Source organism: Argiope bruennichi, chromosome 3 (genome assembly GCF_947563725.1).
Source record: "Argiope bruennichi chromosome 3, qqArgBrue1.1, whole genome shotgun sequence".
Taxonomy (NCBI): Eukaryota; Metazoa; Arthropoda; class Arachnida; order Araneae; family Araneidae; genus Argiope; species Argiope bruennichi.
The window spans coordinates 77,208,398-77,222,169 of record NC_079153.1 but is presented as its reverse complement, the minus strand read 5'-3'; the positions used below and the strand labels follow the sequence as shown (position 1 = coordinate 77,222,169).

The 13,772-nt window shown below is 27.8% G+C and overlaps 1 protein-coding gene across 4 annotated transcripts in view; it reads left to right on the top strand.

Annotated features, from left to right (window-relative positions):
- The window catches only part of LOC129964280 (regulator of G-protein signaling 20-like), a 101,443-nt gene extending 98,133 nt beyond the window's left edge, over positions 1–3,310 (top strand). For all 4 annotated transcript variants that reach the window (XM_056079037.1, XM_056079034.1, XM_056079035.1 and 1 more), the window contains exon 6: positions 220–3,310. In XM_056079037.1, the coding sequence (XP_055935012.1) occupies positions 220–429 (210 nt within the window). In that variant the 3' untranslated portion in view covers positions 430–3,310. The remainder of the gene's footprint in view (positions 1–219) is intronic.
- Positions 3,311–13,772: the final 10,462 nt, after the last annotated feature.

Here is a 13,772-nt window from a genome sequence, read left to right as displayed (position 1 = left end):
TTAATATGAAAACCCATACCATCTTGTACGCAATCTTATCGCAACTTTATATAGATCTCTGTTATAAAAAAAAAAAAAAAAAAAAAAAACGTTACGGGCTGGACAGAAAAGAAGTCAAAACATGTTCGTACTTAACTTGTTAACAAAATACTTTTTCTATATAAAATTTTACCAATTTGAATACATCTATGATCTGAAGTATCTTTTTGTATTTTTCAGGTGAGTTTAGACTCTAAAGTGCGTGAGATCGTCAACAGAAACATGAAGAATCCAACATCTAGTACTTTCGACGACGCCCAGTTGCAGATTTACACCCTCATGCATCGGGACTCATACCCGCGTTTCTTGAGCAGTCCGCAGTACAGGCGGTTGGCCCAGCTCTCCCCGCCCACTCCGCCCACGAGAAAGACTTCCATCTCAGTGGGATGACCGGCGATGTGCTGCTGCTTCTTCTATTCGCCCTGATTGTATATGCGTATATCCATCTATATATCCACTCTATATACATATATAGATAGATATAGGTCATTGTATACATAATATATACTAAGATACACACACATACACATATATATACAACACCTCATTCTGTGCAATCCGTGGACTGAAACTCCGAAAACTCCACGTTCTCTTGTGGAATCTCAGTCTTTGATCTTTCATTTGTTTCAGACAGCAAAACAAAAATTTTCAGTTCAGATAAGCTCATGCCCAATCTCTTGTAAAGATTTCAGACATCGTTCTTTCTTTCCTTGTCTTCACGGTGGAGGATGTGACGTACTAACCTCGAACAGCTGCTCAAATAATAATGCTTCAGTACACATCATACATATGTTTCTGTTACTCAACATAGGAGGTGAATTTCTTCATCGCCATTTTGTTTCGTTGAAGACAGCGTTCCTCAAAGTACATTATCTTTTCACAAGAATTTGCTCTGATGTTAGTAATGGCGTTCGTATTTATTAACAATGAGGAGATTATTCTATGGTGGGAGGGCAATGAAACAGTGGATTGAACTCTCAACTTTCAACTTAGCAAGTCCACTTTTAGGTTTTTCTCTCTTTCTTTCTACAAATGCATTCCGTTAAACAGTCCTTTTGAAATGTATACATTCCAGTCACGTAGCTTGACCAATGAACATCATTATTGTGATTTAAGTCTGTTCAATTGTTCGTTCGTCAGTGACTAATGAAATCTGTGACGTTTAAGCGAATTGGGCTGTGCTTATCAACGCTTCAACCAATGCTGTGCATCGACTGAAGAAGTGTTGTTCCTCCTGGTAGTATCAGAAAAATTGTGTGTGTTCCAACAAAAATAAAAGTGGAAATATCTTCCATAGGAAAGTTAAATACTAGTAATCATAAACACTTAATCCAGGAATCTTGCATAAAATTGTAACAGAAATGCTCATCTGTTACACAACCTATGTAGAACTGGTGGTTTGACTTTTTTAAATATATATAATATGTTTGCAATAATGAAATGTAAAACACCACAGCATCTGCCGTCACATGCTGCATTCAAAGTCCAGGGTAAATACTATCTATATATAAATAAGCTCAGCAACAGACTGCGTTAGTACATTTGTTCAGCCTTACGTGCGAAGATGGTACGGATGTGAGAAATGAAATTGAATTTTGAGAGCGACTGAAAGCAAATCAAGGTTGCTGTATTTCCTTGGAAGATGACAAAAAATTAAGACCACTTTCTATTATTTTTATTGGCCTTTATTTGATTAGTTGCAGGCTAATACAGCGCATTCTGACGTTCATCATCAAAGCAGGTTAATTGTTGAGTATCTTAACTAGTCAAAGAATTAGATTGAAGACAGATTTATGGTTATCTGAAACGTCCACCTTCGTTGTTCTGAAATTGAGTAGTAAAAAATGAAAGACATCAAATATTTATAATAATCTGCAAGGTTCGCGTCATCGAGGAAAGACAGAATCATCGTCCATCGGAGATATAGAAACAAGTGTAGATGAAGGAAGGACAAGAATGAATTTTTTTTATCCAAAAAGTGGCAAGGTTGATCCTGCTTTAGTAACTGGTCTATGATAAACTGTGTTGTATATCACATCAAAAATACGAGAAGCTCTATTCACTTGTTGCATTCATAGCACATGTTGATGCTTTTTTTTTTTTTTTGCTGCAGTCACTCAAATGCTCATCGTCGTCTATTGATTCCGTTTTACTGGAGTGTATTTATTATTTCGCGAGTGAAACTCTCTTCTTTTTTCATATGTATAATTCATATGAATAATATGTTTGTGGCTATTGAGTTCTTGCTGGACCGAAGAGTAGTATTTGCTTTAAACTTTATTTAGAGTCAATGTGCAATAAATTTTTTATTACAGTTTTAAAAGCACACTTTTAGTATTTAATTAAAACAAAGAATTGTTTTTATTTTAATCATTTTTAAAATTTTTAAACTTTAAATTACAATTCATAATTATAAATATCGGGGAATTTTTGAACCATTTTTATTCGAAAATTCGCTATTAATTGGTACAAATAAAAATTTCATTAAATTAATTTAATTGATAATCAAGTTCTAAAAGCAGAAATTAGTGCACCTCATTCAAAACTCACAAACAACAGAAGTTTCAATACTCATGATCAATAAGAAGTAAATGAAGAAGAAATTTTCACTTACATTTTTACAAACTATGTACAAGTAAAATAAAATAAAAGCATGCAGAAATGGAAAATTTTCATTGTGAAAATATAAAATAATTTTATTAATGGTATAATTTTTTATGAAGTTTAATTTAAGATCGCAAATTAATTTAAAGAAAAAAATGTAAAGAAAATAATATATTCACCCATTCAATTATTAAAGTTCATTGCGCCTTCATAAATAATTAAAGTTTATTGATGTGATTTTCAACATTACCAATATCAAAACAAATTTTTTAAAAATATTTTTAAATGCTTCATTAACTAAGACTAAATAATTTGTAATCATCAACCTAAATCTTTTAATTATAAAAGCATTTTTTTAAAGATTGGTATCCATTTTACCCATTGAAATTTATTACACTTTGTAGAGGAGATTAAAACTTCGATGTATCACAAAAAAATCGCTATTGATCAAATCCAAATTCAGAAATATCATTTCAATATAATCTTATTTACACCTAAGCATTTTATTGCAGTTTTAATGAGATTTTTTTATTTGTTCAGAGGATAGAAATATTGGAATATATAAAACCATTTGAATGCAATTAGATAATCTGTATACATAGTTCCCAATTAATGGTCAATAATCCAGTATATCACTAATTTATTATTTCTAAAAGCACTGTTTATTATTTCCGTACAAAACCTAAAAATTTGTTTTAATTCCTTATTAAATTTCTAATAGATCATAAATTTTTAACTACAAAATTTCATCACCAAGTAATAGTGAATTAAATCACTCTTAAGACTTTTTTAAATAAAATAATTAATCATATCACATTCCTTTATTGTTATTTAATCATATTTTTTCGGCTAAAATAATTTACTGAAGTCTGGCTAGAACTCAAAAGCTTGTTAGACTTTTTTTCACACGCGTAAAAAATCATTGAAAACAATCAGTAAAACACAAAGGGTACCAACAGTGTTTTTGTATGAAAGTATTGTTTATCATGTTCTGTGGTAAATACTGTATATTATAAAAAAAGATTATTTAGAAATTCTTTATTTATTAACATTCTACAAAGTACATTTTGATATTTAAAAAATTTATATGAGTTCTATAAATATAGCGCAAATGTTTTTTTATTGTTTTTTTTATATAATTTAGATTCCAATATTTAATTTAGAAGTATTTATTACATAATCGAACATAATTCCATTTGTAAATTGTTGTTGGATTATATATGTTGTAATATTATTCAAATGTTTTCTATAAAAGAATGTAAATTTTTTTTTTTCTTTTTGTAAATTTGGAATTATGGAAATTCTTTACAAATTTCTGAAGATTGCTAAGTATTTGTAACGATTTAGTGGATTTTCTATCTTCAAAACGCACAATTAATAGTGCGTAGAAAAACATCAAACAAAGTTCAATAAATAAATTAGTTAAATTAACAGATAAATCATGAACAGAATTTTTTTTTCAAATTTATTTATGCGCTATATTATCATCTTTTCTAAATTTATGATGCTACAAACCATTCTACGAACAATGTGAAGTGGAACTGTAAATTATGATTTTTTTTTCATATTCCATTATACTAATTTTTCATTTTTAATTAATTATTTAAGATTAAATCCTCTTTATGCTGTTAATTGAAATGAAAACATGTTGAATATTAATGTTAATTTAATTAAATATAAATTTGCTACAAGTTTTATTTATTTATTTATATTTAGTAGACAGATCTTCAAGTTCATGATTGTAACTAATCAAAAACAATCATTTGTATGAAAATGTATCTGAAAGCAAATCTAGAGACAATGACAAAATCCGAGATGTTGAAAAGTATTATGTAATTTATGAAGCATTGTTATTGAAAAAACAAAATTTTATGACAAATTTTTGTCAATATATGTCTATAAAAATATTTTCAAATTTATTGCGCTAAATAGTTTTAATATGGACTGTTGTCAATTTTAAATCACAGTATTTTTATGAAAACAAAAATTTATTGGAAATACTAACTTTTAAACAGTTGAAATTTTAAATATTTTGATTATGGGTATGTAAAAAAATGATAAAATATCAGAATCATTAGCTAACAATTGATATTTGATTATTAATTGAACCTCAGACCCATTTAGGGAATGATAGTATCAACTTTGATTATAAAATAAGTAATAAGCCATTAGAAGAAAATTAAAACAGAGGTTTCTAAATTTTAGAAATCTTTGCTCTTGCCTTGAGCCATGTTGCAATTAGAGTTAAGTTCTTAGAAATTTCATTAGAGCGTTCATTTATTAGAGATTAAAATCCAAATTTCATATTCTTTGATATCTCATTATGTCTGTTTTATTAGTAGTTGAAACAAATGTGCAAAGTTTTTAAAAAGGGATCAAATAATTACGAATTATAATTTGTATTGAAATGAATTCTATTAAAAATTTGCAACTTGACAAGGATTTTGAAAATAAATTGCAAATCTATTTCAACAAATTAATTAGCCAATGAAGTGCTTGATTAACAAAATCAAATAATGATTAATTATATATTAAAGCTTGTTAATAACTTGTTACATTTTTGAAAGATGAAAATAATTAGCATTGGCTTTAATATTAATGTTAAAATATCAAATAATGTTATAAGTTGCGTAATTTTAAGTTGAAACTGGTTACAACTATGCAACTACAAATTAATAATTAATGATTAACAAATTCAACTAACTGTTAATTATATAAATATCAAATAGAGAAAAGTGATCGAATGGGAGATACTCCTAACTTTTTTCCTTATGGAGTAAATTACTACATATTTTGTTGCAACTGATCTGACATGTTACAGATTGCGTGAAGCGTACTTTGATACAAAATAATTTAGACTAATAGCATAAAATGGTAACTTTGTAGGGAAAAAAAAACTACAAAAGCAGCTTATATTATTAAAATATCTCCTGTTCTACCACATTCATTTAGCCACTTAATGCTTGATTGTTTAATCAAGCATTAAGTGGCTAAAGTGCCTCAGATTATTGAACTCAAAATTCAGATTATTTCTAAATTTAAACGAAAATATCTCTTTTTCAAGCATAGATAAACTTGAAGATCTTTCTATGATGCATTTTGTTCAATCAATATTTATTATTCAGATTTAATACAAATTTAAAAAATGTGTTGTCACTAGCTGGGTAAAAAAAACACTGCCATCGACGCTACATAGTTTTCTATTAAGCTTTTTGTAAATAAATTATATGCTTATTAGTTCCAATAATTATAGGAGAAATTTGATGCTCAACAAGACAGATGTAGTACGCATGGAATTATGGATACTTAATGAGAATAGTTTGCTTTGATTAAGGTAACAGGATTTAAATATGTTTGTTATACTTTATCATTATCTCCATCATTTTGTGGTGTCTTAGTTTTATTTTGCAGTTCTTTTGATGTTTATTTATTTGAGCTATCCAGAAAGTAAGTTCCGTTAGCAATTAAAATTGCAGTTATACGCAAATTTGTGTGTGTATCGATTATTTTCAAGCATTTGTACGACAGAAATATCATTGTTAGGTCAACAACGCAGATATTTCGTCGTTGGTGGCGACAATGTTTAGGGAGATTGTATGCCTCGAGGTATCCTTATTCAGTGGCTGCAACCTAATAACTCTTTGCAGAATTTGTTTGAAAAATATTGCACCATCTCCCTTTCAGATCAATCTCCAATTCATTTCAGGTAAGAAGTTCCAGGAGAAGAATGATATATGCAAGTTATTTTTACTGTTCATTCTTCGATATGGGAATACACAATAAGGTGCCTCGTCATCATAATTATCTCAATTTAGATGATTATAATTTTTAAGTTTAGTCCAAAACGTGAACTCATTTCAAGCATTTGTAGGACAGAAATATCATTGTTAGGTAACACATCAATGCAGATGTTCGTCGTTGGTTGCGACAAAGTTTAGGGAAACTGTATTTCCCGAGGTACCCTTATTCAGTAGCTGCAACCTGACGATTCTTTGCAGAATTTGGTTGAAAAATATTTCCCCATCTCCCTTTTAGATCAATCTTCACTTCATCCTCATTTCTGGTAAGAAATTCCAGGAGAAGAATGATATAAACAAGTTATTTTTACCGTTCGTTCTTCGATATGGAGATACACAATATGGTGCCTCGTCATCATAATTATCTCAATATGGATGATAATAATTTTTAAGTTTAGTCCAAAACTTGAACTTCACTTAACAATAATGAGTTTTTTCATTTTCCTTTTGTAGTCTTTTAATTGCCTACGCAACCAACTTTCTGGATACTATCATATGAATAATATTTCATTACGAAGTAAGATTTCCATGAAGAAATATTGCTGTCACTTACGGGTAAAATTCTATTCAATCGATTAAAGAGGTATATTATTAGCAGAATAAGCATTTATACAATGACCAAGAGAAACAGCAGAGGGAACTACATAAGCGGAAAGAAAGAAAACGATTAAACGGATGATGCATCTAAAATTCAATCAAGTTACTATAGTACTTTGAATAAGCTCACTTAGTTTCAGAAGTAAACTTTCATTTCTTTAATAGAAAAACCAATTTTGTCACAAAGTATGGCATCAAAATATAAGAATAAGTATGTGTTCTCTTTCGTTTAAAAAAAATGTTATTTTCTAAAATAATTAGAAGTGAGTTTTAAAATCTGTTTCATTCCCTTTTATTGGCAAAAAGAAAAAAAACAATTCTTCAAAATTTAATTATCAGAAAAAAATATTTTTCTTATTTAAGAAATGAGTGGCATTTTACAAAATTCAAATCATTTTACAAATATATGTATTATTTCAAACAAAAAAAATGTATAGAATAGTATTTTTCTGATTTTAATTTTATTGATTAAATCAAAATAACTGTTGAAAGTACATTTTTATACATGTAAATACTATAAAAAATGGAATCGAAAATGAAAACGATATTTCTCTAAACAAAGAATAAATTTCAATAAATATTCTTCATAAAAATATATGCATTGTAGAAAACTATTACTAGTTTTCAACTAACACATTTAAATGTACAAAATATTGTAAATATTTGTGGGAATTATAAATTAGAATATAATTTAAAAAATTAAAAAGATTATCTTGTTGAGGATTTTATTGAGCCATACTATGTATGAGATTGTTATACCTGATTCAAGTAGCACGGCATCTGTTCCATGGCCGTTGCAAATGTGTCTGGCAAAATGGCAACTGCAGCACAGTAAAACGCAACACTTTTTTTTTTTTTTTTGAAGAGTGATTGAAAATCATTGCCCTTGCCGATCTAGCTGAAGAATTACCTGCTTGCGGTTATAAACGTGTTTCTAAGTCCTTTTCCCTCAGTCTTTGCAATGCGAAAATAAAATTCAGTAGATAACTTTGCAAAGACATAGTTCACCACTTTTAGTAACTCTTCGAGGCGTTGTGTTTCAGATGTACAAGACTTTATTCACTCCTCTCTGCTGTTGTAGTGTATTTAATGTTTCAGATCATCTGCTGTTGTATTACGTTCTACGTATACCTTAGATCGTAAACTGCTATTATATCTTCATTATTTTTGTCTTTAACTATATAACTTGTAGATAAAAGATTACCATGAATACTGAGAATGATTTACAGATTCTATAACTAATTTGATGAAGCACTACGCTCAAATGATTTTTGATTTCACTTGTGGCTGTTACGTTTAATACTTCGTCGTGGCATACAAATAGGACTCTACAGGAAACTTGTAACAAAATATTACAATCTGTGAACTTTTTTCGGATTTATTGTATCAGCGATGATCCTTTTTCTACAAACATTGCGATCACAAAGCAGCTGAATGGTGACTAAAAAAAAATCAAAATTATTGTTTCTGTTTCTCTCATGTTCTGTATTATACGAAAATGTAGTATACGAGTTGAAGCTCAAGGTCATCTTAAAAATAATTATGCTTATATTCTTAGAATTAATACCTGTACATATATAAAAGTTAACTGAATTGTTAATGTTTGAAGAATATTGAAATTGTTTTTGGGTGTATTCTTCATGATTCAATAGTTATTTGCGACAATTTTATGGTGATATTTTAATTTGAGATCAATAAATATTGTATCACATGAATGGGATGATATTGTATTAAGTTTTTATTTCTTTTGAAATTCTGTTTGTGATATTAATAAGATACTGTGAGCTTAACTACAATACTGTTCGTTTTAAACTTGATACTTACGATGAATACCAAAAATATTTTTAATCATATAGTGGAGACATTGTAATGCTTCCTGACACCTTTCTTGATTACCAGCATTAACTTGACACACTCTTAAAAGTAAGCCAAATTATCTAAAAACCAAATTTTGGCTAGTAATTATTATTTTTTACGATTTTATTTTTTATTCTTTTGTAACTAAGATAACTGAAATGAACTTATAAAAAATTTATTCTTCCTTGTCCCAAGAGAAATTATTCCATTCAATCGCAGGGCAACAATTTGAAATTAGTGTTATGCCATTTTTTTTTATTTATTTATTTTTTGTGGCACAAAATGAATATGAGTAAATTATACATTTTTTGTTTAAAAATATTCGATACATTATTAAATTCGTGAATCAAAATATGTATGATAATATACTCTACTTTAAGATGCGATTTAAATTTAAAGATTGAAAAAAGAATAACATTACACAGCAGAAAAAAAAATTATTTCAAAACAAATATTAGTGATTTTTAACGTCGCAATTGATAATTACTATGGAAAAAAAATCATACATTTATATATGTAAAATCAATTATGCAATGCATTTCAACAAAGTCTTAGTACTAAATGGAATAAATTTTATTCTCTCAAATAAGGAAATAATAATAAATAAGGAATAAATACAATATAAATAAAAATTATACTTCAATATAATCATAAGCTAAATATTATATATTAGTAGTATTAACAAGTATTATATATTAGAAGCTAAATAGAAAAGAATGCAAACTTTTAACATCTTTTATTAGAGATTGATTTGTGAAGACTAATATTATCATAAAAAGTAGTTAGAATACTATATTTCAGAAAATTTTTAATCAATAATACGATCAAATATTTATTATTTACTTTTTACAGACACTGAAAACAATTTCTTCACTCACAGGCATAAATCTAATAAAAAATTCATCAAGCTTTTCCATAACTTTAAATTGAATTATTCATTTTACAAAGAGAAACCTTGTCTCCTCTACATAAATATCACATACTTATAATTACTGAAAAAAAATGTTACCTTACTGAAATTTCCAGAAAAGCCACTAGTAATAAGTTTAATTTGCAGCAGCCACAAACGCTAGATGAATAAATAATTCACCTTATTTACTGTTTCTCTACGTGGTCGCAGTTTTATGCAAATATCGATCGACAGCGCATGCTGTTCTTTACATTTGTAGAATTCGTAGAAACAAGATGCGAAGAGAGGTTTGTACAACGACACGTTTCGCCGCCGCAGTGGAAAAAATCGTTTGGCATCGAACAATTTCAGTAAAGAGGAGAAATAACTGCGGTGGCAATTTAATAAATTCGTAAAAATATTGATGAATAAAAAAGACAAAAAAACTGAATGATTATTGTTAAATTTCGTTCCAATAAATCTATCGAAAATCATGGAAGTAATCATTTTTTAAGAATATTTTGAAATTCGTTAAATCAAACTTTAACATGGGTAATAACAACAATACGTATTGAAAACGATAAATAATTTCAAAATTCAATTAAGATAAGATATAAAGAAGGATCCAAATTGTTTTTAATATATATACATTTATGTATCTAATGGAAAAGATAAAAACTGAAGTATATATTATTTTAGAATAAATAATCTACGGTTAAAATTTCTCAAATTATTAAGAAAACAGAACTAAAAAATAGGCTTAAAATAACAATAACCATGATAAGATGCAAAGTAAAAAGTAAAATTTTTAAGTTATAACCAATTCACTTTAAGTAAAAGAACTAAGTTCGTATTCTATCTGATCTATATGGATCAATAGATTATAGATTGGATTATTGAATCGATTGCTATATTAATTGCTATATAATAGCATTGGTGATTAAAATACTGACCTCAAGCCTCACCTTATACGAATTTATAGAATTCCAGAATTACCAGTGAAGTTGCTATAAGTGAATGGAATGTGTTAAAAGTATGTTACGTTTTATAATTGGCTTATTAATAATAAAACGCTTTGATGATCAAATAAGATAGATAACAAAAACAAGTGGAAAAGATTAAAAGATTTGAAAATTACGAGCGCAATGCTTGTAAATATGAGTTAAAACAGCAGTCCACGAACAACATTTGTAGAAATATCTGACAAAACTGATTAAATATTATTGGTAATGTAGAGCACAATCATGAGATTATGAAGCAAAATATAAATCGAAGCAACAGAATCACTGGTTAAATAAAAAAAAAAAAAATCTAAGGACATAAAAAAGATTAATGGATGACAAACTCATTCCTAATGAATAGCAAAATGGAAAAGTACAAAATTTTTACTGCGCAGGTTGTTGTTTTTTGGGTTGGAGTTCTTCAGTTATACTTGTAATTAAATATTTGACTAAAATATTCTAAAACTGATATATTTTAAATAATAAAAATCGTGTCATTAAATCTCATCTGACATGTTAAATCTATTTCATTTTTTTAAATATACCCTTTGCCTTTGTAAATGAATAGCTATCGAATGGTTATTTTTTAATGAGGATATATGCGTCAAAACAAGATTGTAGGATTTATTTTCAAATATATATATATATATATATATATATATATATATATATATATATATATATATATATATATATATATAAGATACTTATTTTATCACGTTTTGAAACCCTTTACCCTTTTCGTTAATATCATTTAAAACACTTTCTTGTTGTTAAGCTCACATTCTATGATTATTATTGATTTTCAGTTTACGAGATATTATTTTATTCACTGAAAAGTTTAATGTAATATGTAACAACCTTTTCTTATTCAAGTATTCTTTGTATTCTAATGGCTGTGGAGTTTAAATATCTATTCGCAGGTCTAAATTGTGGCACAGGTTTCAAAAGTTACTCGAAAAAAATCAGTGCCTTGAAAGCATAAAGCTCGAATCTGAACGCTAAACGGTTTGAATTCCGGTAAGCAACAAAAAAATGAAATATTCAGAAAGAATAACGTATTTATTAGCGATTTAGAATAGAATAACACTTACACTGCCCATGATTTTATATTGTAATCGTACTGAAATGTGTAAATGCAATCCAATATGAAATTTCTATAGAAATAAAAATTGTCATTTAATGGATCACAAAAAGTTATCTTTCGTAATAGATTTTAAATTTGTGTAATAAATTTCCATTTTCTTTAAATAATTTAAAAGCTGAATTTCAGATGTAAATTGGATTTAATCGTTACGGATAATTTTATTTTCGTTCAGAACAAAGCAAGTTAATTTCGTCTTTGCAAATATAAAAATATCCCTAAATGTAATAACTATTTTCATTCTAATAATTTAGCTACATTTTAATCAACATTCTTGTGTGGGCTAATCTTTTGATCATGAAACTACTAAAGATAATAAAATATCTTGAACGTTGTTTTATTTTTCTCCAAAAAAAATTATTAAAAACCACAATTCACAGCCACAGTGCTTTATGATAATAAAGCATTTATATTCTTTTGATTATAAAAAACAATAAATTCGTGTATTTTGGGGAAACTTAAGAAAGATGAACTATCTACGCTAATATACGTTAATTTTTCTTTTTATTTATCTGATTTAAAATGAAATTTACATTTATTTAAATATTCCCATTCATTTTTTTTTCAAAAACTGATTACCATTCAGTGCTGCTTCATACGCAAGTGGATATACAGTTAGAATCAAAAGGAGTTGAAAATTTATGCTAGCTCTGTAAAAAAGTAAATAAAAAAGAAATGAACTATTATTCCTGTTCATGTTTGATTTTTGAATTTGTGTGTCATTTGTTTTTATCTATTAAAGGTGTTAAATTTGTACACAATTTTAAAGAAAACATTGTAAGATATTGGAGTAAATAAAATATTATTAACTGAAAACTGTCTAGCATCTTATTGATATTTCCCATTTCAAATGCAAACCATTCACCAGCGGGAGTGGCATCCTTCCCCCCCCCGCCCCCCGAAAAAATTCTCGCATACTCTTTTATAAATTTGCCATGCCAGAGAACACCTTACATGGCGTTGGTGTACAATAGTTACGAAATATTTTTTGGCGTGAAATTAGCAGTTTTAGTGAATCTGTCATTCATGCTTGGCGAATCATTTGGCGTGGTATGTGTAAGATTATTCAAAAATCGAATTTATATTTTAGACGTAGTTTTTCTCAACCGATTGAGACGAAAATTTAATACCAAACTGCGCTTGTAGTCAAAAAAATCTCACACCAAATTTGATATATGTAAATCATTGCGTTTGAATTCCGCGTTTTACATGTTTCTGAAAGTACAAATAGACAGACACTCAATCCATAGTTGGATTTGGCTCAAAATCTGATAGGTGTCTACACAATAGACATTAAATCTGTATACTAAATTTTATCTAACTTGCTCTTTTCCTTTTTTTAATTATTGTGTTAACTTATATTAGAACTGACGAACTTCTGAGCAGATTTTATTCAAAAATTGATAGAAATCTGAAAACGGTGAATACTGAATACCAAATTTCAATCGTCTTGCTCAGACCCTTTTTGAGTTATATTTATCTCAGACAGACAGACAGACACTTTTTAAAAAGGCGTTTTTTTCGCATTTAGGGAGGTCTAAAACATGGAGATACGTCAAAATCACAAGCTCGAATTTTTTGACGATTTCTATACTTTTTCTATACTACGTATACGAGAAAGTAAAAAGGATAAATCTTTTTTATGGATGACGTGAATAAAGTGTTTCTAATAAAAAGTATTTTGTTTATCTAGAGACATTAGAAAGTTATTTTTTACTAGTTTCATATCAAATATTTTTTCAACAAGTAATTAGTGCATCATACGCCATGGAGAAAATCTTTTTTACAAGCCTTTTAATTTGATACATTTCTCCAACAAGTATTTTGTTCATTATCAACCATTG